Source organism: Urocitellus parryii, chromosome 1 (assembly GCF_045843805.1).
Source record: "Urocitellus parryii isolate mUroPar1 chromosome 1, mUroPar1.hap1, whole genome shotgun sequence".
NCBI lineage: Eukaryota > Metazoa > Chordata > Mammalia > Rodentia > Sciuridae > Urocitellus > Urocitellus parryii.
This window is the reverse complement of record NC_135531.1, coordinates 162,742,669-162,765,545: the sequence shown is the minus strand read 5'-3', so window position 1 is coordinate 162,765,545 and position 22,877 is coordinate 162,742,669. Positions and strand designations below refer to the sequence as shown.

General features: G+C 45.0%; 1 protein-coding gene across 3 annotated transcripts in view; it reads left to right on the top strand.

Annotated features, from left to right (window-relative positions):
- Nucleotides 1–9,035, top strand: part of Cpeb4 (cytoplasmic polyadenylation element binding protein 4) — a 65,645-nt gene extending 56,610 nt beyond the window's left edge. For all 3 annotated transcript variants that reach the window (XM_026414798.2, XM_026414797.2, XM_026414799.2), the window contains 3 exons: nt 950–1,064; nt 2,158–2,339; nt 4,660–9,035. In XM_026414798.2, coding sequence (XP_026270583.1) covers nt 950–1,064; nt 2,158–2,339; nt 4,660–4,887 — 525 coding nt within the window. In that variant the 3' untranslated portion in view covers nt 4,888–9,035. The remainder of the gene's footprint in view (nt 1–949; nt 1,065–2,157; nt 2,340–4,659) is intronic.
- The last annotated feature ends 13,842 nt before the right edge of the window (nt 9,036–22,877 follow it).

The window sequence follows — 22,877 nt, the reverse complement described above, 5'->3', positions numbered from 1 at the left end:
TATTGGGTGCTATTTTTTCTTCCTGGAAGTTTTTCTTTATCATAGAATTTCATCATTAGGGAGTGTAGTGATAAACTTGACCAATCAGCAGTTCCTTCTCAGCCAGGTAGCAGTTAGTGAAGAGACACTTCTCTATCATCCAGATAAAGTGGTGCAGGAGCACAGCATGGGGTGCCCACTCAGGCAGTGATTTGTGGAGCTTGTATTGGTATCTGGGTCAGGAACATACTTTTGAGTTCCTGTGGCCTGGATTCTTTCTGCTTGACTTGTTTATGTTCCACACCAATTCTTATAGGTGTTTGAATTGGGTACCTCTGGCTTCAGACATTATTGGTGTGCATATTTGGAAATACCTTACGTTTGGTGTGGGCACCTGTAGCAGTTAGTAAATGCAAACAAATTTAAATGAGGTACATGATTCTCGATTGATTGTGATTGACATACTGAGTCTTTATCACAAAATGGTTTATTACAGATATCAGTGATATTTTTACTTTGAAATGTTTTTTGAAATAATGCAACAGATTTATTAAAATCAGAAATAATTTGCATTTTCTGTACATATGTTGATTTGGACATTCAATCCTAGTTTATCACTATAAGCTGATCAGTGTCAGATACCATGCTAATTTTTAGTTATGCAGATATTGAGGGGTTGGATAGAGTAGAAGACCCAATAAGCTGAAAAAGAGCTAATTATCTTACAAATAAATAAGGACCTGCTAAGTGATTTAGCTTATAGTAGACATTGAAATTGAACTTTCCACCTTGGTTTAGTTTGCTCTAACAGATGAAATGAAGGGTTAGGATATAGATTATTTTTAAGTCTTTGAGCTTTATACCTTTTTTGATTTGTCATGACATAGATTTTGACTTTTAAAGATACAATACTCTTCGATAATTTTAGACCTTTTGATAATGAGACACTTTTGGTTTCTGCACTCCCTAGGTACAGATTCGGCCCTGGAATCTCAGTGACAGTGACTTTGTGATGGATGGTTCACAGCCACTTGACCCAAGAAAAACTATATTTGTTGGGGGTGTTCCTCGACCATTACGAGCTGGTATGATCAAACATCCAAAAACACTCCCTGCCCTTTAAAATAAGAAATATAAAGATCATTAGGATGAACTCTTAATGAGTGTTTGACCTCATTGTCTAAGAGTGAGAGTTCTAGCAATCAGTTTTGTGAGGGTTTGAATTTACATGCTCTGCTCTGAGTGGCCTTGGACAAATGACATAATTTCTCTGATTTTCAATTTCCCCATCTGTCAAGACAGTGGAAAGTGCATGTGCTTTGTAGGGTTATTTTGGATAGAATGGGGTAACCGAAGTGAAGGGCTCACATTATCTTTCTCATCATTGTCTGAAGAAAAAAGAAGCCCTTGCAAAGTAGCTTATGTATTGAGCCACTCAGTGCTGGTTTCCCATGTCCTCAGTTGCTCAGCAGCTATTTACTGAGCTCAGCTGTTTGCTGAGAGCTGTTTACTGGCTCTCAGCAGTGCATCATGTTTTTAGAGTAGTAATTACAGAAGAAATTACATTTCCACCATCTAGTAGCTTGGGGTTTAATAGCATGAATGAGGTAAAGAACGTAAGATGAACAGAAATGCAGTTTCAGAATTGTAACAGTTCATGGAAAGGATGCTTTAATTATTTCAAATTTTATATGAGAAATAGATGAATAGCTAGACTATAGGAAAAGGTAACCGGTTTTGATGGAGAGAGGCTGCAAAGCCCCTCTTAATTAGTGTTTAATTAGTTATTTATAATAAGAAAGACCTTGCTAACTGGTGACTATACAACAATAACATGGATAGGAAGCAAAACTGGTTGCCAAGACCAGGACTGTCACTTAACAATCTGAGACTTTGGACAGATGGATCATCTTTGTGCCTCAATTTCCTTAGGAAATTCTTACCTATTTCCTAGAGTTGTTGTGAAGATTAGAAAAGAACATGTAAAACCACAGAGCCCCTGCCCACAATTAAAAAATTGATGATTAACCCACTGTACTACTGGTCATAGTAATGAGTTTAATTAATAATGACTGTAATAATGTGAGCTCGGAGGAAAATGAATTACTTTGAAGGAAACCGTCGATGAACCAGATGAATTTTCCTGATTTAAATGCTCCCTTTGCTCCCCTCATTCAGTGGAGCTGGCTATGATAATGGATCGGCTGTATGGAGGTGTGTGCTATGCTGGGATCGACACGGACCCTGAGCTGAAATACCCAAAAGGAGCTGGGCGAGTGGCATTCTCTAATCAACAGAGCTACATAGCTGCTATCAGTGCCCGCTTTGTCCAGCTGCAGCACGGAGAGATAGATAAACGGGTAAGTCCTAGGCTGCTGAATGGGGGATTTTTGTATTGCTGTAATTGACAGCTGGCAGTTCTGCCTATAGAGTCAGTCACATGTGGGCTCTAAGAATTGCCTCTGAATTTCTTTTCTTTGATTTTTGGATAGCTGGACTAGGACACTGGACACCATAACAACTTTACTTGAGTTAATTTAATCTTTCCTAGACTGTCACCCCATCCTTTCATTCATTCAATAAAAATTTACTGAATCCTCAGTTATGGAAACATGAATGCATATAATATCTCCTGATTTTTAAAAAAATCTTGGAACATCATGAATACCCCTGTAAGTCTATTTCTCAATGCATGGTGGTAACGTGTTATTGAATTAATTCACTTCTAGATCCACCTTGCTTAGAAATCTTTCATTGTAATAGATGAAATAGAAGGAATCATCTTTTTATTAGCAGTCTGTTTTTCCACCTAAAATTAGGTAGTATTACTTAGCGTTATTTTCAACACTTTTTAAATTCCTCTTTGTTGGATTTACCCTCTGAATCACAAGACTGGGAAAGAAACCTTTTTCCAGTATATTATATCAGCACTCTGTATTCTATTATGTTTTATTTTTTTTCCACAGATTTATTCCTTTTCTTTGTGTTTCATGCATTCCACAGATGTTTTAGTGCCTAGGATAAGAAGTGACCGTACTCATGAGCCCACATTCTGATAGAACCATATTTTATGCCAGTATTACTGAATATGTGGCCTGTGAGCCAAAGGCCAGGCCAGAAACTGTTAGTAGGTTGTGGTGAGATAGGAATTTACACCAGAATCTGAATCCACTGCATGACCAGGTGCAGTGCTGGGTTCAGCCGACAATGGTTTTTGATGAGAAAGACCTTCCTCATGAGGGAGGCAGCGTGCTGAGGTGCATTCTGGTGCAAGCCCTATTTTGCGGCAGACCAGCAATCTCATTAGTGCTGATGTTGATACCCAGCACTCGGGGGCCTTGTGCTAAAGTCTTTATTGATTGGTTTTCCCGTGCCATTCTCACTCCGAGGTGTGGAAGCTGGCAAGTCAGTAGTGGTCTACACACACCGTTTATGTTTCACATCATGTGTTTTCTGCTTCAGTGGCAGTAAACATTTTGAAATAATAGTGGTCATTTACAATACTGTGATTACGTTAAGCAGAAAGGTGTACATTATAAACTCCGGTAAAAGGGGCAAGACTCATTGCAGTGTATGTTAACATGCCTATTTGCTTTTTATTCACACTGAAAAATATCTGCACCTCACTGTAATATAAATTTCTACTGTAAGTTTCGGAGTTGTGTTCATCAGAAATTCAGGCTCAATTTATGTCCTCTACAATGACATCCTGTGACATATTCTTGCCACTCTGTAGATGACATTGAGTGGCCTAGAGGCCCAAGCCTCAGGACCAGCTCTGTCTGCCCTTGGCATCTTCCATGTCACTCCTGTCCCTTCCTTCCTGGCTAACCTTTGTGAGGATTCCTTTCAGAACTGGATGGCCCCAGTGGTACCAATACTGTGATGTGAGGGAACCTCCACTACGGGTGTCTCCTGCACTAAGAATGACCAGCTGTCTTCTAGCTGAGAGCCATGTGACTTTTATTTGTCGAGAGGCTCCAATGACAGGTTGGCCTATTGAGTACTGAACAGCCCAGTTTTATAAATTCACCTCTGACTTTTAGACTCAAGTAAACCATTCTTACTGACAAAACTAAACAAGGTTTCAGATTGTGAGTGCCCTGGCCAGGTCCTGTTTCACCAGCATTCCAGGGTTGTGATTATGACCCTTGATATGGATGCTGTTAAATAGAAACTGTGAGCCCACTCGGTGACAACTCAGATGCTGGTAATGCAGAAGTCAGGCCCCTTCCCACTGGTCACGGTCATGGAGTGCTATTTTATGGAACCTGGGAGCTCTTCATAGGTTTTGTTTAAATTACAATTGCACCTATGACAAAAGTCCAGATCCACTAGTGAAAACAAGGGTTTGAAAATTCCCCATGAGTTTAATCTCATAGTGTGCTGTTCTGAACAGCTGGCTTCACTTTCTGATTTCTAGTGAGATCCTCTTTTCCCTCTGAAGGATATTTATTTAATAAGATGAAACCATAAAAGCAAAAGGTGTAAAAGTCTTATAACCAAAGTTCTTAAAAGATGGTCCGTCTTCATTGCACTAAAGGACTTGTTGGCCTTCCCTTTTGGGCGCGTTGGCACAGATTCATCCAGATGGTGGAGGGAACCGCACTGTATTCCTGGTAAGAGGTGCCTGGTCCAGTCACGACAAATGTGAACTCCCTCTTTATTGTTTCGTTGCAGGTGGAAGTTAAGCCATATGTCTTGGATGATCAGCTGTGTGATGAATGTCAGGGGGCCCGTTGCGGGGGCAAATTCGCCCCATTTTTCTGTGCTAATGTTACCTGTCTGCAGTATTACTGTGAATATTGCTGGGCTGCTATTCATTCTCGTGCTGGCAGGGAATTCCACAAGCCCCTGGTGAAGGAAGGCGGCGACCGCCCTCGGCACATTTCATTCCGCTGGAACTAAAGGCTACCTAACTACAGTGCTCGTTTCCAGGCCTCAGAATAAGTGCACTCTTCGTCCTTCTGACCCTTCCTCAGCCTCTTCACGCTGGCATGTCCTTTTGTAGCAGTGTGTAACTTAACAATAGTATAATGAAAAGAGTGACCTATGGTATAGGTGTTTTGTAGATCCTTGTGTCACTGCAAACAACGTGTCTGAACTCCTTTTTGTATTGGCACCTGCTGCGTGGAAGTTCTGTTCTCTTGCTTTGCTGGAGACCAAGAGGGTCCCAACTTCCTGCAGCATTTTCTTAGAGGAGAGAGAGAAATATTAACAGAGAAATGAAACAATAGAGTATTTTGGGTTTTTAATTAAATTATTGTTAATAGTATAACATATAAGAATACTTTTATTAAGATAACCATGCAACAAGAACACTATCGGTCTGTTCTGACACAGTTCCCCCCAGGGAAGTGCTTCTGCCTTTTCCTTCCTTTTCTTCCTTTTTTTTTTTCTCTCTCTTTTTTCCATCCCCTTCTAATGCTTTTAACAGCAATGGAGGAAGTGAACAGTCACTACCAGGAAAGAGCGTGTTACAGCACACAGATGCCTTAGCAAGGGTGAGCAGCGTTGTAATTCATATTAAGGGTCCTGAGGCTGAAGAGAACTCACTCTGCCTCAGCGTTATTAGGACATCAGAAAAAATAGTCAAGTAGGCAGAGCTAGGTTTACTTTCTTTCAAATATTTAAAAAATTTTAAAAATTCAGAATGTAAGAATTGGGTGAATTTACTACTGAGGGGAGTGCACTTATTTATTTAACTGACTTATTTGGTCACAGCCCCAGGAAACCTACCAAAGCTAGAATTCATGACAACTGGTGGGAGAACTAGCATTTCCTCTCCTGAAGAACAAATGTGTGCATTTTGTTTTTGATATTATATACAAACTCTATATCCTAATTCACTAACACTCGTCAGGTGTCAGCCTTTGCTCTCCATTTTGACATTAAAAGCAACAGATCTAGAGATACCTCAAGGATTCCATTTTTAATTTTGTTTCAGAACACTCGTAGCCAAAACCCGGAGACAAAAAAACAATATACAAATTGGCTGCTGATTGGCTTACTTTTAGATTTAAACTTACTTTGGATATCCTGTAATTTAGTTGTAACATAGAAAATGGAAAAAAGTTTTAAAAAAAGTTAAGTAGTTGCAAAGTGTTTTGCACTGTTGAACTAAGTAACTGTGTAAATCTGTGCAAAGGTACGTATGTTTATCTTACTCTTCCTATAAAATAACCTTACAGTTTCAGAACTTAGCATGGGACATAGTCAGTGTTTGAAGTGCCAACTTCATCAAGTAATGCATGCTTTCTTATAAATAAAATTCTTGCTTCGAAAGGCGTTCTTATGTGTTGAACAGTATGCTTCAGGAGTAAATTTAAAATAGTCTCTTGAAGTCCTAGTCATGGAAGTAACTTTTATTTTAATTGACATTCTTTTATTAAATGCCCTATCAACAATTCAAAGGATTCTTATCAGTGTGCAAAACAGTAAACAACAACAACAACAACATAACGGCAATCTTGCTAGTTGTGCTACCTAACAGTTACCATCTTGGATCCTTCAAAACCAAAGACTTGCCCAGCACTGCTGTGGAACCATCTGGCTGATGACCCCCACTGATTATCTTTAGGAAAAGCAGTCCTTTATTTTTGATACAGGCTTTAATGAACTATACCTGTTAAGTTCCAAAGGTCAAAATGGAGGCATTGCTGTCTAGGAGTCTAACACAGAGAGGGAGCTGCTTTTCAAGAACTCCCTGTGAACAGTAAAGCAGTCATGCGATGGAGGGTGCTCTCGCGTAGCTAGCTGGTCAGGGACTTTTGTTTTCCTTTTCTCCTGAACCACATGATTCTGATCAGAATGTTCATTTGCCTCTTTTGATTCTTTTCCATGCTTGTAGGTGGCTTGGGGTGTGCTATGTGCTGTTCCTACTCAGTAAACAGGTGTGGTGAGTTAACAAGAAACAACACTGTTTGAAAACTAGCTTTGGATAATAATTTTCCCCTTTGTACATGACCTGCTGAATTTCGGTACAGTGTTTTTGTAGCTAACTTATTTTGTCATGCACATAATGTATATTTGTTATGCACTACTTTTGTATATCTTGTTTTTCCAACAGTGAACATTTTTAGGCACACTTTTCACTGACGGGATATCTCTTTATGCAATACCTCAATTTTTCATATTGCAAAGAGTAGCTTTTTGTACTTTTATTACTGAGAGATCTTCATATACTTCATTTTTTTAATATAAATAATTTTAATAAATTTTATTTTCTTATATTCTGCTTTTTATACATTTCAGTGCTCTGCATACATTTTAAATTATGAATGTTGTGCACTGGCAATGCTATTTTAGAGTCTGCAGAGAAGAGAAAGCATGTTGCTTAAACATCCCTCCCCGGCACCAGCTCTTGGTGTGCCTGTAATTTAAAAATAGTCTATGTAAAGTCACAAATTAATGAAAAAAAAAATTCGCATGAAAATGACAGATAACACTGTAGTTCCTAAAAGAAAAAAAATTAAATGCATAAGCATAGGGTAGAAATTTAAAATAACAAAATTGTCTACAGCTTCTTACTAAGTTTTTAAAATTATTCATAAAACGCAGACATTTTTGGTGAATGTTTAGCCATTTTTAATCTTAATAAATTGATGTTAAGTGTTTGATTCAGAGATGTCTGCTCTTTTAAATTATATATAAGGAAAAAAAAATAGCCTGCCATGGGACAGGTGTGTAATGTTAGTATGCATGACTAATGTAAGAAATTGTTATTCTACTAATATTTACTTGTGATTGTGTGACAAGCGTGTTTACAGATTATTTGGTTACACTTCAATTTACAGGGCATAAACAATGATTATCTATTACTCTGAATTTTATTGATTACATGTCCTTCAGATTACATGGGATTGTAGTTGGGAGTTACCATGTAACTCAAACATAATTAACATGTAATTAGTTTACAGATTTTAGGGTCTCACTTCAATTTACCAAGCATGTAGTTCTAGCGCACTAGCATGGCACCAGCCATGTACTTACAATGTAGTTACAGAGTAATTACATGGTTATTTTTGCAATGTAAAATAAAGTGTTTCTGATTATTTTCTATGTAAAGGAACCCTCGCCCTCCCTTTTCCGGTCCCCACGCTTTGGTATAATATATATACTTCTCCATACACAGACCTCTGCAGAATGCAAAATAAAACTTGCAGTGAATGAATTTAGCATTTTATGAGAGTGCTGTTGGAAAGACTTGATAACTCACCCCTTTTGTTTTGAAGAGTTGAATCTTCTGTTAAAAGGTGATTTAAAACTTGAATGTGATGAATTGTGGCAAGTTAACTTCAAGTTATGTGCAATACTTATTTCAAACTTTTGAAAGATCTTTGCAGTGTAATTCTTTGTTTTTAATTGCAGACATTTAAAAATGTCATTTTCTACTGTTAAGAGTAATCCTCTTTCTTGCTGGTGTTTCTAAAGAAAAGAATCAGAAATCAATCTTTCTACTAATGTAAATTTGAGATTATTTTTAAAAATGGAATAAAAGAGGTTTTGGTCATTTGCTTTATTTTATTATCTTATTTTAAAGCTACTGTGATTGATAGCATTGTAAGAATTGGGACAATATTGTATTCAACTTTTATTTTTTATATTTTTAAAATTTAAAGTATAATTAGTTTTTATAATTTTCATCAGATTTTTGTTATATTTTTTGGAAGTGAAACTTTTAGCAAGTGGGTGTCTAGTTTTTACTAATCCCTAATTTTTTTCCCAGTGTATTGCTCATATTATCAGAAGGAAAAGTTATTTAAGTGTGTCAGTTAATTGTACTACTTGGCTGAATTTCCATATAGTTTTTACTGTGTATGGGGAGGTTGTAGTATTTATTATAGCATTTTAAATAAGGGTAATTCATTTTTTATTAAAGTCATTTTCACGTTAAGTTCCTATTTTTGTATGTTCTACTCTTAAGTTATATAACACAGTTCCTTTTTTAAAAGAGTTCATTTGTTGAAGTGCTAGTGGAAAATTAATGTTATTAAATAGTTTGCAAATGACTATTTATACCAGTATGCATATAATTTTTAAATATTTGTAATGTGAGATGTTGAATGAATAAAACTTTTAACTCAGATTTCTTTTAATATTTCTTTTCAACATAAGTACATTATGTTTCTGTGGTTGGGAAAATATCGATTAAAAAAATATTAGATATACCTTTGGACCAAGGCAGGGCAACCGACAAGGAAAATTGTTCAGTGGGGGTGCCCGTGGCGAACGCCCCTTGCTGGCTTCAGCCTGGAAATGTGGGCGGCTTGCGGTGTCCCTGAGCGGGCTGTTGGCTCACAGGCCCCAGAGTTCCTTTTATTTGTAGCCCTCTCAGCCTGGATCTGAGTGTTCAGCCACCTGCCTAAGGCCAAATGTCAAAAAAAAAAAAAAAAAAAAAAGTAAAAGAACAAATGTTAACGTAATGAAGTCCACATCCGGGAGTTTCAGTTTGGGGTGTTTGTCAGGAAAGATTTCTGGCTCCTCTGCCAGAGGACTTAAAAACAATCTCTCTTTTTTTCCTTTTTTTGGTGCTGGGGAATGGAACCACGGGTCTCACTCATGCTCAGCACATGCTCTGCCACCGAGCTATACTCCCAGTTCAAAAAGCAAGTCTCGTCTGACTTTGAAGGCCTAGTTTTCTCTAGACCCCAGGTGACAGGATATGGCCTCTGGGATCGTGGTCTCTGCATCATGTGAATCAGAAATATCACCTTTGAGTTGGTTCATGGGGGGTATAGACTACTGAGTGCTATAATGTGTTCGTATTTATATTTTTAGACTATACACTTCCAGGTTAAGGGTTGGTTGTGACAAAACATGTGACCTGAGAATCTCCTGTTTTGTCAGAGGTAACGTCTCCTCTTTTCTTCCCACTAGTGCAGCCTTCTCAGGACTGGAGGCAGGTCTGACCCTGAGGCAGGCGGACTGCGGGATTGTTGGCTTCTAGACTGTCTTTCCCTGCATGCAGCTTTCCTGGTCACTGGGATATTTTTAAATATTTGTAATGTGAGATGTTGAATGAATAAAACTGGGGGTTAGGGTGGGGCCAGGGATTCTGACCTGCTGGCAGGGCTTTGACTTGGTCGCAGTATCCCAGACTGCCCTTCAGATTTCAGGGAAGGCCCCTGAGGAAGCCCAGGGACATCAGAGATGGGGGTGGCATTTGGTTGCCACCTCCACGATCCTCTTAGGCCTTCTGAGATGGTTTCAGCATTTTAAGAGGAAAAAGAGAGGAAGGGAGACATGAGCATATTTAGTTTCTTTAATTTGGGAAATATTTATTTTAAGCACGTGAAACATCACAATGTGCTCAACTGTCTTGGCGCAGGGTGGACATGGAGGAGCAGCGCCCCTGCTGTTGGCAGGCCCAGGGTGGTGAGCCCAGGACTCCCAGCTGCCTGCCCTACTGGCTGTTCACCCAAACCCACTGTGTTCTTAACCATCCAGTTATTTCATAACCTCATTGGGTAGTGGGTTTGTTTTCATGCTGCGTTCACAAAGAAAATAAATGAAATTTTAGATTTTTTCTTTAAGTTTGAGAAACTCTCTTAAAGAAAGTTTGATTTAAAAATTCCCAGGAAAAGTGTATTCCTGATTTTAAAAATTAAGGAGCAGTTACAGGTGTTGATGAGATGAGTGAAAACGTTTAAGGGTGTATTTTTCCCTGAAGTATGTGTGGGGTGACAGTAATACCCATGAAGAAATGCCAATATTTACTTCTCAAGTTGAGGACCAGGAGCACTGCTGTCAGACTCCGAGTCTGACAGGCTTTGGAACAGCTACCTGTTTGTGGGGTTTTGATTTTTTTCTTCTTTGTTCATTCTGCATCAATCCAAAATTGAATGCACATCTCCTTGAAAATAATTTTATTAAAAAGAACAAAAAAATGTAAAAGCCACATCATTAACTGAACTTAGGAAATGAGGCCACCTATTCCTTGAAAAAGTAGAACTGTGCCTTAGCTGCAGGCTTGAAGCTCTCCAGTGAAGAAACCTATTTATTTTGTTGGAAGTGATCCTTCCCCCAATTTCTTAGAATATAAACTCTGTTTGCAGGTGGCCCAGGATCCGAAGGAACATACTTTGAAAAACATGATTGTGACATTTTAGTATTATTTACTAGTTTCAGAGAGCCTTAGAAACCCCACTTTTTTTGTATTGGGGATTGAACCAGGGCCTCACACATTAGGCAAGGGCTCCACTGAACATCCCCAGCCCTTTTTATTTTATTTTGAGATGGGATCTTGGCAGGCTGCCCAGGCTGGCCTCTGATGTGGTCCTGCTGCAACCTCCTGGGTGGCTGGGATAATAGGTATGCACCACTGTACCCCCATAGAATCCCACTTAGCAACCTGCACAGGTGTTCTGTGAAGTTCTGCACAGGTACTTAGCCCCTAGTTAGTCACATCCAGAGCTGATTCCCATGTCCACATTTGTTTTTACTGGGGTCCTATCCACCTATCTAGCTTCCAGCCCCTGTCCCATTTCTAATTCATCTCCTTAATTCCCACCCCATAAATAAATAAAGATAAAAATAGAAAAAGAAGTTACTCTGTGGATAAACCAGCATCTTGCAGAGCCCTGTCCGTCACACATTCCCTGACTTGGACTAGCCCTTTTTCTCAGAAGTACCACAAGCCCCGCTTCAAACAAACAACCTGTACTTAACATCTGCCATTCTGTGATATGAGAGCTTTCTGAGAATTCGTGTCATTTCCTCCTTCAAAAGTTTTCTTTGCAAACTTTCCCCAGCACACCTCCTCCAAGCACTGAGGATCCGAATCCTGGCTTTGAGTAAACTAAGAATTCCCAACTCTCACCTAGCAGTACCGATTTGGTGCCTTATTAGAGAACATTCTGTTCTGTCATGAGTTGAGTTTTCTCAGGATATTTTAAGTTCTAATCTTTCTCTAGTCAAATTGGGTGTCACTGTTGGTCGCCTGGAAAAAGTGTCTTATTTTGATTCAGCATGGTGACCAGAGTTGGAAAAGTACAGTTTGTCTCAAGGAAGTTAAAAATGAACAGCAGTGTCCAAATCCAGAATGTGAGCAAACTGCCAGTGTTTTGTACTGCATATAATCTGATTAAGTGTCATGAAAAACTGCTCTTGGGCAGATGGGGGCGGAGGGTGGTGGTGAATCAGCGAATACAGACGCCAAGGCAAAGCGTGATCTTCTTCCTTTTCTTTGGAGGTCTATTTCAGGAAGCAGAACTTCAATACCACAAAAATGTCAATGTGATCAAGCAAATGTCACCATTTTAAAGAGATTATTTTCAACTCTTCTTCCAACCCCTGCAACATCATAAGAGACAAAAAACAGATCTAGTCATGACTCCCAGCACCCTCTAAAGCCAATAGGGCATTTGAAGCGTGATCTGAAATGAGTTCCTCTCCAGGAGAACCTGGAGGGCCATGGTAATCTAGATTTGTGAACCACCAAAAATGATTTTAGGTAGCATCCAGTGAGGACTCGGAGCCTCCTATCTGAGACAAGTGGTGTTGCCCTTGTGTCTATAACTGTGGGATATTTGATGGCAGTGACCTGCTGGGACAGGGTGGGCTGTGGTGGGAAAATGGAATGGCCTCCAACATCACAGGCCTCTCAGCGTCCCTGACTGCAGTGGCCGAAAGATTTGGTTCTGGAAGAGGAAACTACTCATTGCCGATCACTTGTTCTGTGTCAGGCACTTACACACATCAGCAAGGTTAATGCCCCCTTGAAAGAACATGGGACTATCCCACAGAGAAGGTGAATGCTGCAGCAAGGCCACAGCTCAGGCCCCGTGAAGCCCAGATTCCTATTCTCATCTGTGCAGTCTCCATGGCTTCCCGGGAAACCTCAGCCACTGGGTTAGCAATGAACAGGATCAGGAATTTTTTTGTTTTTAAAAAAGTTGTACTTTGTAAAACCAAATTACCATCCCTAACCCTAACCTTATTACAAGTGCTATATTCAAAAATATAAGCTATGAAACAAACGTTGTAAGAGGGAGTGTGAGTTCTGATGGTGAGTCCTCACGTGAGTTCACCTTCTCCCTAAGGACTGACCTCTAAGTCTACTAAGAGATGCGCTGCAGATCATGGATTGGCCAGTTGGGGGCAGTAAGGAGGCCACACTAATGTCCTTGAGTTCTATCAACCAGGTGGCCCCGCTGTCCCCCTGCAGGTCTGTCTGCCTTACTGGTCTCCTGTGAGCCCAAGCCTGTGGTCCTGTGGCCATTTTCAGGAGTGGGGACAAAAGGTTCACATGCTATTTCTACTCACTGTGGGGAAGTAGAGATGGCTGAGTCCATGTGCTTTCTCTTTGATTCCACCACAGTGGAAAAACACACAGCAGTTGGGGTGGGAAACAAAGGAAAAGGACAGCCCTGTTCCCTAGTAGTGTGCGCTGGATTTCCAGAAGTAAACGTTTCTGGGAGTAAGAACGGCATCTCCTGGCCTCGGTGGAGTGCTTCCCAGGTGCCAGGTGTTGTGCCACAGAAGCCCTTTTCCCCACAACCCAGGGAGACAGGTACAGGAGTTCTACTCCATTTAAGGTGACCAAACCAGAAAGGTTAATCAACCTTCGAATCCGAGATTCACATCCAGGGTCACAGATGGCAGGTCCTGCTTCACTTCACATCTCATAAATTTCTAAGCTGAGAAGGAGAAACTTCCTGAAAATTTCATTTCCCCTGCACTGACGGGGAGTCACCAAGAAGTCGCACTCATGGACACATACCATCCTACAAGCCCATCTATAAATCCTTTATCCTTCGCTGGCTTTGAGAAGGATGCCTGAGACCATAATGTGAGAGCTACTCTTTGTCCTAGTTACAGCATCCCCCAGATGGCCAGGGAAGTAAGACAAGTGGCCCAAACCACCCAAATCACATGGGTGTCAAGCAAGGATAACTAGCTGGCTCAGTGGATGGCTGTGGTGGTTGGGAAGATAGGTGGAAAAGTGACACACACAGATCCATCTATACACGTTATTATGATGTTTGCAGCACTGAGTATTGAACCTGGGGAGCTCTACCACCAAAATACACCCCCAGCCCTTTTTAAGACAGGGTCTCCTTAAATTACCCAGGGTGGCCTTGATCTTGCCATCCTCCTGTCTCAGCCTCCTGAGTCACTGGGATCACAGGCGTGAGCTACCACCCGGCTGTATTTTTAGATATCAAGGAAAATCCCAGCAAGGAGGAAGGGTTTTACTTCCTCCTCTAAAACTCTATTAGCAGCACACTCTGCATAGAGAATCAAGCGCCTGTTATGTGTCCTATCCTTCGATTCTCTGCATAGTCTCTGTGCTCTCACAAAAATAGTCCTGAAATCCAAAGGCGTGGAGGAAGGGCTTTGTCACTCGTGTGTCCTTGTGAATTCTTAAACAGCACTTGAACATTTTGCTTCAGCACTGGGATGTTGGAAGCATCAAAACAGGTTTCTGCAGAGAATTTATATTCCAGATTTTGTATGTCTTTACAGAAGAGAGAAAATGCTTTCCATTTTTAGAGCACCAGCCCTCTGGAGCACACAGCTTTGATGTGCTGCAGCCTAAACAGCTGTTCTCAAACAGATGTGATGCTGCAGAGCCCGGAAGAATCGACTGAGAAGATCTGAATCTTGATTTGCAGCAAAATGTCCTTCTGCAGGTGATGATGTGTTCAGGCCACAGCTGAATGCAGTCATCAGCTACTTCCTTTTCCTTGGCCACCCCCAAAATTCAAATCCAACACAACTGAACATGAAATGCTAAAATTAGGATGCACGTGGGGTGAGATTTAGTCCCATAATGCCCTATTTAGGTCAGGATTGGCAGCCTTAGGGGTATGAGAGGTGGAGTGCAGGAGGGTGGGCTAAAGTGAATCCAGCAAACCCAGGAGGGAGGGTGTGGGGTGGGGCAGGAGGAGAAGGAAAGGGACTTCTCCTTCTCGTCCGGAAGCCAAGGGCCCCAGCTGTGCACACAGGCACCCATGACTAGGGATGTGTGGCTTCCACCTCCTGATCACATTCTCAGCTCTCGGAGGCCCAGGCAATTTTACAGCCACACAGCCGCCACTCAAATGGAGCAGACGGAGTCTGTCTGTCTTTCCTTTTTAATGTCTACTTTATAATTCAATTCTTTTTCTTTGAATTCCACATGGAGAGCGGAGTATCGTGGTCTTTGGAGGTTGGGGGCTGGGGTCCAGGTCTTGGAGCCCTGGGGCCATGTCCTGCCATGAGGAAGCGCTCAGCGAGTGGGAAGCCTTACTGTGACCACGGCCATCCCAGTGCTGCTGTCTCCACTGTCTGCTCAAAGTGCTGGTGCCGGGCTGGCGGGCGCAGGAGTGGGTGTGGGCGGCCACAGGAGCCCTGGGATGCCCCCCCCCTTCCATGCCAGGTTCCTGGCTGCCTTCTGGGCTCCCCACTCCCGAAGCCTATAGCAGTTGCCATGGTGACGAAGAAAGCTGAGACTCCTCGGCTGTGCTGCTGCAGCAGTGCCAGCTGTTGGCATCTCTCTCCATCTTGCAAACAGGAGACTCCTCCCACAGCAGAGGGTGTTGTGTGTGCCACCAAATGGATAGACTCCAGAGGGCTGTGTCCCCAGGTGTGGTTTTCTGGACCATTTGGGATGAGCCCCAGATCATTCTCTTTGGGAAAAGAAAGGGAGGGGATTGCAAAGTGGGCCTTGACCCCCGGTGGTAGCTCAGTGGCATTGCTTTAAGGACATGTGGATTTTAGTTTCTCTGATTGGTCCCCTTGCCCTGGAGGCTGCGAATGCAGGCGAAGGTGGCCGCAAGGCATTGCAGGCCAACGTGACAGAGATCCCTGTGTCTCTGCCATGCCTCTGCAGGGACACTGCTGGACTCTGCCCCTGCACCACCTCTGACTGGCCAGGTGCCCTCAGTAACTCTGAGAATCCATTTTCTCCTGGGTCAGGGAGGCAAATAATATCCCATCATTTGGGGTCAGGATGAAATGAAGTAATAATGAAAAAGCAGGTAAACCACACACACCAGTGGCTCCCACCACTGAGGAGTTATGGTTCACCTCGGGCCACCGGGGCAGAGAGGTCCCTTCCCCTCCCTGAGATGACCACCTGCACCATCCACCTGATGCAGATGAGTGGAACAGAAGCCCAGCTTTGCCGCAGCCTTTCCAGCCCTGTCCAGCAGTTTCCAGTTGCCCTGGACATCAGATCCACGGGTCCCCGGGTCCCGGCCAGCAGGATCTGCCCTCGACCTCCACCCCAGCCTCCTCTTGATCATGGACTCCAAAGACACAGAGGGGCCTCCTTCCATAACTCTGGTGCGAGACCCTGTCCTGGTGCAAGCTCTTCTCACTGGCCACGTCCTCAGTGTAAATGACCTTCCTGCCTCTCCGTTCCTTCTCTCACTCCAACCCAACCAACCCAGAGCTGGCTCCTCCCTCGTGCCCCAGAGAACCTCCTGGATGATGACGATGGTTTGGGTGCTGAGGAATGGACCCAGGAGTGCTCTACCACTGACCTGTATCCCTGGCCCTTTTTATTTTATTTTGAGGCAGGGTCTTGCTCCATTGCCATCCTCCTGCCTCAGCCTCCTGAGCAGCGGAGACTGCAGGCCTGCCCCACTGGGCCCAGCTGCCTGGGTCACTTTCTAAAGACCCCATCTTGTCCATTTCTGGTGCTGTCTCAGAACCCTCTGGACTGGGTGGATGATAACAGAAACCTAGAAGTCCACGAGCTGGGCCCTTGCCTCTGTCCAGGGCCTGGAGCTGGCAAGAGGGTCCAACTTCTCCAGATGTGGCGCCCACTACCAGACACAGTACCCACCCGTGCCTGAGAGCCACGTACCCACAACCCAGTCACCTCCTGCGGGTCCCACCTCTCAGCACTGTTTCAGGGGTAGCAAACTTCAAGGAGAGTTTAGGAGGGGCCAGTAGGACCACAGCAACCCCTCCCCTTCGTCACCACTTGTCTGTCATCAGAAGCCTCCTCTGACGCACACTTACCACAGTGGGTAGCTGTCACTCACAGCATCCCTGTGCCTTCTTGGGGACAGGGGACAAGCACTGCTTTTCCCAGTGAGTGTGTCCTGGGGCCCATCCTGCGGCTTGTTGCTGGTGAGTGAGGGACTCACAGGGTCAAGAGGTTCATTCTCTTTCCTAGACTGCTCTTAAAGTCAGCAGGGACAGGATTTCTGGGTCCCAAGAGGATGCTCACAGCCCCTGGGCTCCAAGGCTCAGCCTTTTCACAGGGAAAATGGAGGCCGGAGTGTCTGATGAAGAAGGCAAGGCAGCCCCCTGGGGCCAAAGTGCAGAAAAATCCCCAGAGACAGAGTCACAGTGAGGCTGAGGCCTGGGACCCCGCACTGCTGGCCCAGAGGGAGGTGAGCCCCGTGCTACGCCTTCTCAGGAGCGAGCAGGTCCTGAGAGGTATTCTTGACCCTTGGGAGTCACCACAAGTGAGGTGCTGGGAGCAGTGCTCTCTGTGGGCGGGGTGCCTGGCCTCCTGAGCTGGAAGGCTCCTGGCTGCAGCTTTAGGCAGGGATGGGAAGCACAGAGGAAGAGCTGGCCTCTCCCCAGGCCTGACGATGCCAGTTCCCCACTCACTCAGTCATTCGTCCATCCATTCCTTCAACAAGGATATTGGGCCAGGCCCCAAAGGCATCGTGGAGGAGGACGACAGGAAAAGGCCCTCTTGGCCTGGCTTTCTTGGGACAAAGGCCTACGTTCGAGCCCTTGGCGTGCCCGTGCGAGTGCATGTGGGCATGTGTTTCTTTCTGTGACTGATCTGGTGAGTCTTAGAGAACTCTGACTGTCCTCACCAGGACGGGGACCTGGGGGGCATCTAGGGAGATAAAGTCTTGCAAAAGCAAGGTGTGATAATCGTCCTTTATAGCCCCCAAGGACACCAAAATGCTAGGAGGCTCAAGCCCCTTATCTAACAGCAGAGTGTTTGTCTGCCACCTGCGTACACCCTCCTGTATATTTTAAACCACCTTTAGGTGACTTGTGACACCCAGGACAATGCAAACGCCAGGGAAACAGGTGCCATCCTGTTCTGCTTAGGGATGGGACGTCTGCACATGCTCAGTACAGATGAAGAATTTTTTCTGAGTATTTCTGATCCAAGGTTGGCTGAGTCTGTGGTTGGTTAAATCTGCAAAGGTGAAGTGCTGGGACCCCAAGGGCCCACCGTACATAAGGGCTAGTCTGAATACCGAACTTGACAGCTGCTAGCCAGAGTTGTAGATCTGCAAAGGAGAATTAACCAGGGAGTTTTCTTATTCACTTACTCATTCATCTAACAAGACTTTGTACTGTCCCAGTGTCTGGGGACATTGTGGAGGCAAAAGTAGCAAAGTCCCTATCCTCTTGGCATTTGCATTCTAGAAAGAAAACCCAGGCAATTAACATGTAAACATATCCACAAACAAGAAAGTGTTAGTATTTAGTGTTGTGAGGGGAATAAATTAGGATAGAGAGGTGGAGACCAGGAAGGAGCGGGGCTACTTGGCTGCAGAGATGGGATGGCAGGTAAAAATCTAAATAACAAGAAAAAACAAGCAGTGCTGCAATCTGGGGGCAAGTGTTCTGCAGAGGAAACAACCTGTGTAAACGTCCTGGGGTAACACCAAGCTGGATAAACACCCCTGAAGGGCAGTGTGGCTGGACGCCTGGGCAAGGGGTAGGCAGGGGCTGAGCTGAGAGGCCAAGGGGGACACCTCGTAGGGCCTCACCAGTTAGGTTGGAGACTCTGGTTTCTATTTTAGTTCTATTTTCATTTATTTTTAAAGGAAGCTCTGCACTGTTTTCCGTAATGGCGGTGCTAATTCAATTGCACCAACGGGGGCAGGGGTTCCCTTTTCTCCATATCTTCCCAGCACCGGCTTCTTTTTTTCATAACCACTGTCCTCACTGAAGTGAGACGTTATCTAGGTGTGGTTTCGATTTGCATTTCCCTGATGATCAGGGATGTGGAGCATCTTCTAGGTACCTCCTTGAATGTCTTCTAACTGGGTCGTCTGCTTTCTTGCTACTGAGTTGCCGAGTTCCTGGAGTCCCCTAGTCATCAATGGCTTCTCAGATGTATATTATGCGAATATTCCCTCCCATTCTGTGGCTGTCTCTTCCCTCCACGGAGAGTTTCCTTCGCTGTGCAGAAGCTCTCCGTTTGATGTCAGCCAACTTGTCTATTCTTTGTTTGTGTTGACGGGGCCTTTGAGGTCTCGTTCAAACCATCCTTGCCCAGTCTGAAGCCAGGAAGCATTTCTCCTGTGTTTTCTCCTAGAAGGTTCATAGTTTGGGCTTTTATATTTATTTTACATTCATTTTTACATTTTAAAAACTGTATGGTCAATTAGATTTAGGGAGAGCCACTGACGAAAGGTGTCAGGGAGGCTTCTGAGCCGATTCCTGCTCATCCTGGCAATTGGGAGATCTGGTGTGGAGGAGCCAGGGTGGCAAAGCCTTCAGGAGGGGACGGCTGCTGTCCTGTGGGTGATGCAGGTCTAGTGGAGGGACCGCGGGCAGTGGGAAAGGCAGTGTGGACTCACGGGTTGTTGGCAAAATTCCACAGCCCACCGTTTTAGGGGAAAACACTGTTTACAGTGCATTGCTGGCCCTTCCCTAGCAGAGGCAAGACCTTTGTGAAATCTGCCTGACACCCAGGGACCCCTCCCTGTCCTCCAAAGTCTCCATGAGATTCTTGGCTTGTCTGAAAGGGCAGAAGGTTCCGTTTTGACAAGAAGGCAGGTGACACTGCAATGCATTGAACCGGTCCTAATTCCGATCCTTATTCTGATCCTTGCCTGAGGCGGCTTATGCAAAATGATGTAGGAAACTTAATTAATTTAGACACCAAGTCCCCGGAAGTAGGAGCCAGGTGTGTGCTAGACTTAGTGCAGGGGGGGAGGGCAGGCTCGACTTCCCTGATTCAGGCCTGGAGAACCGTCTCTCAGCCCCCAGAGGGGTGGGGGCCGCCATTCACTGGGGCCCAGCTCAGCTCAGCCTTGGGCTGGGTTCCCTGAAGCCGGGGGTCCTCTCACTGCCCAGGACTGAAAATGGAGGCGTGGACATTTGAGGTGGAACAACAGCCATGGGATCCGCTGACTGCTCTGAGAACAGACTGGAGCCTTCAGGCACCTCTAAACTTGGGTCCCAAGATCCCACCCTGAAACCCAGTCTTAGAAACAAGAAGCCCCAGCGGCGTCCAGGAGGCGCTGAGCGCGCTGCCTGGCCTTCTGGAGGGTCGCAGCGCTCCTGTTTCCCTCCCCGTGGACTGGCCTCCCTAGCTCCGCGGCCTCGTGGACTGGTCTCCCTCCCTCCCCAGCCTCGTGGACTGGCCTCCTTCCCTCCCTCCCTGCAGTCTCAGGTTCGCTTTTTGAAAGGCGAAGCTGCCTCAGGGCTTTCAGCCCCCACCTCCCACGTGGAGTCGGAACGTTCTCGGGAACACAGTGGAAGCCGCCACAAGCCGGTGGCAGTGCCAGCGGAGGGTGACCACGCACTTCAGGCGCAGACCAGGTGGAAGGCCCTTCCCACAGTCCTGGACGCGGTCCCTTCGGAGGACCCTGTGGAGCGCTCGCTGGGAGGAGCTGCTTCTATTTCTCCGGGCTCCTGCAGCCGACGGAAGAGGAGGAGCAAAGCTTCTCTGACTTGGGCTGAAATTACGTTTCACCCTGGCCCCGGCGGCTGTGAGGTGCACTGCCCAAGGGCATCCCTGGCTCCACCTGCCCTGACCCACCTGGTAGGGGGGCGGGGATGCGCACGATGTGCGAAGATGGGGTCTCTTTCTCTAAGTGCCATTTCCCAAAGTCCAGTCGGGAGTTGTGTTTTGAATTCAAGCTCACTTCTTGATAACAATAAAAATTGACACATTTCTATTTTTAAAAAGAGAGGGAGGGAGGGAGGGGGAGGAGGGAGCAGGCGTTCATCTGGGAGCTGTGACTGCCACCTGGTGGTTGACGGTAGCTGAGCAGCGGCAAAGGCGCCTGGCTGTCACAGTTAGACTCATTCATGTCTTCATGCTCCCCTCCATCATTTCTGTCTGGGAGCTGCTCAGTTGAGGAGGAGAGAGACAGGTACTTCGCAGTGTGACAGATGTGGCACAGGGACGTCTGGAGGAGGGGTTAAGGTTTGCCTGCTGGAGCCATGCTGCCTGGGTCTGATACGCTCTGTGATTCTGGGATTTTTTTTCCCTCTGCAACTTGATCTATGCCTTTTATTCCTTATCTGTAAAATGGGGCTAATGATCCTTATGATAGAATCATAGTAAAGTAATCCTCTCATTATTCAAGGTTTCAGTTAGCCTTGGTCAACCTTGGTTTGCAAATATTAAATGGGTAATCCATAAGTTTAAATCGAATGTCATTCTGGGTAGCATAATGAAATCCCTGTCATCCTGCTCCATCCTGCCATGACATAAATCATCCTTTTGTCAGCGTATCCATGCTGTATATGCTACCCACCTGTGAGCTACTTAGTTTGTCTTGGTTATCAGATTGACCATGGTGGTATCACAGTGCTGTGTTCAAGTAACACTTATTGTACTTAATAACTGCCCCAAGGCCCAAGAGTACTGATACTGGCAATTTGGATATGCCAAAGAGAAGCCATAAAGTGCTTTCTTCGAGTGAAAAGGTGCAAGTTTATCATAGGTATGTATGTATAGTGTTATGCTCGAATTCGGGACCCCCAAAGACCACCAGAGACCCAAGATCGATGCAAGCAGCAAAGAGGTGTTTATTGCGAGCTAGCTCGGTCCTCCGCACGCACACACAGCAACTGGTGACGCTGAGAGGCCCCGAGCCCAGGGTTTGCAGCAGTTTTATACATTCTTTGGAGAGGGCAGGGACTTCACATACATCATAGCAAATCATCACACACTGCGGGAAAATCAAATAACAACTCTAAAACATGATTAGCACATTCACTGGCAGGAACAAGTTGGGTAGGGGTGATTGGTCAGTACAAAAGGGGTATTCATTTGAACTGATTGGTTTAAGCCAAGAGGGGTGCTGAACTACATGGTTTCCAAACTTATTATCAACCACCATAAACTGGGAGGGTCATCTGGCATCCCAGGTATTTCCCTGTCTCATGCTGATTGGTGGCTGCTAGGGGGTTGCTATGGATCCCCACCTAGCCTGAGTTAGGGACACCTGGTGCAGCAGATCTTTCCTGTTATTTGTAGATAAACAACTTAGCAGGGTGAGAATGTGCCTAGGAGTGCTCTGTGGGTTTTTCCAAGGACAAAGGTGATGTCCCTTCCTTGGATAGGCTTTGCTCTGAGATAGAGGCTGGTTTTTCAATAGGAAACAATATAGAGAGGTGTCAGTATTATTCAAAGTTTTAGGCAACCCCTGGGGGGTCTTGGAATGTGTCTCTCAGATAAGCAGGGGTGACTATACTTGTCTCATAGGGTGGGTATATGAATTAAATGACACACTCCAGGTACATGCTTGTCACAGGTCTGGCTCAAGAAAGTGTTCAGTGAAAGTTGTATAAGGAAAAGGTGGGACTGTGTGGACCTATTGTGTGTCGAGTGCTCTGCTCCACATTGAAAATACAGTGGTGAACCAAGATGCTCCCGATCTCCTCCAGGTGGCTCTGGTGGAGAGAGGGTGTGAATGAGTCAGCGTGTGAATGGAGAATGGACAGCTGGGTCTAGCTGGGCAGGTAGACCTGTTAACGGGTGATCACGATTTGTGATAAGCTTGTTCCGGGTGCTTCTCAGAGCCATAGGGAGCCAGGCACCTGGTGAAAAACGGCTCCTGAGCTGAGCTTTGAGGTGAGGGGAAGTCAGTGGACGCAGGGAGGGTCCAGCAGGTGGAGCGGGGCTGTTGGTGGAGCCCACTGAGTGCGGCTGAGGAGGTGGAGCAGTTTGGTGGGGCTGAGGCCAAGGGCACAGGTGGATGAGGCTGAAGGGGGAGGGGCCGGACCCTCTGAGGACT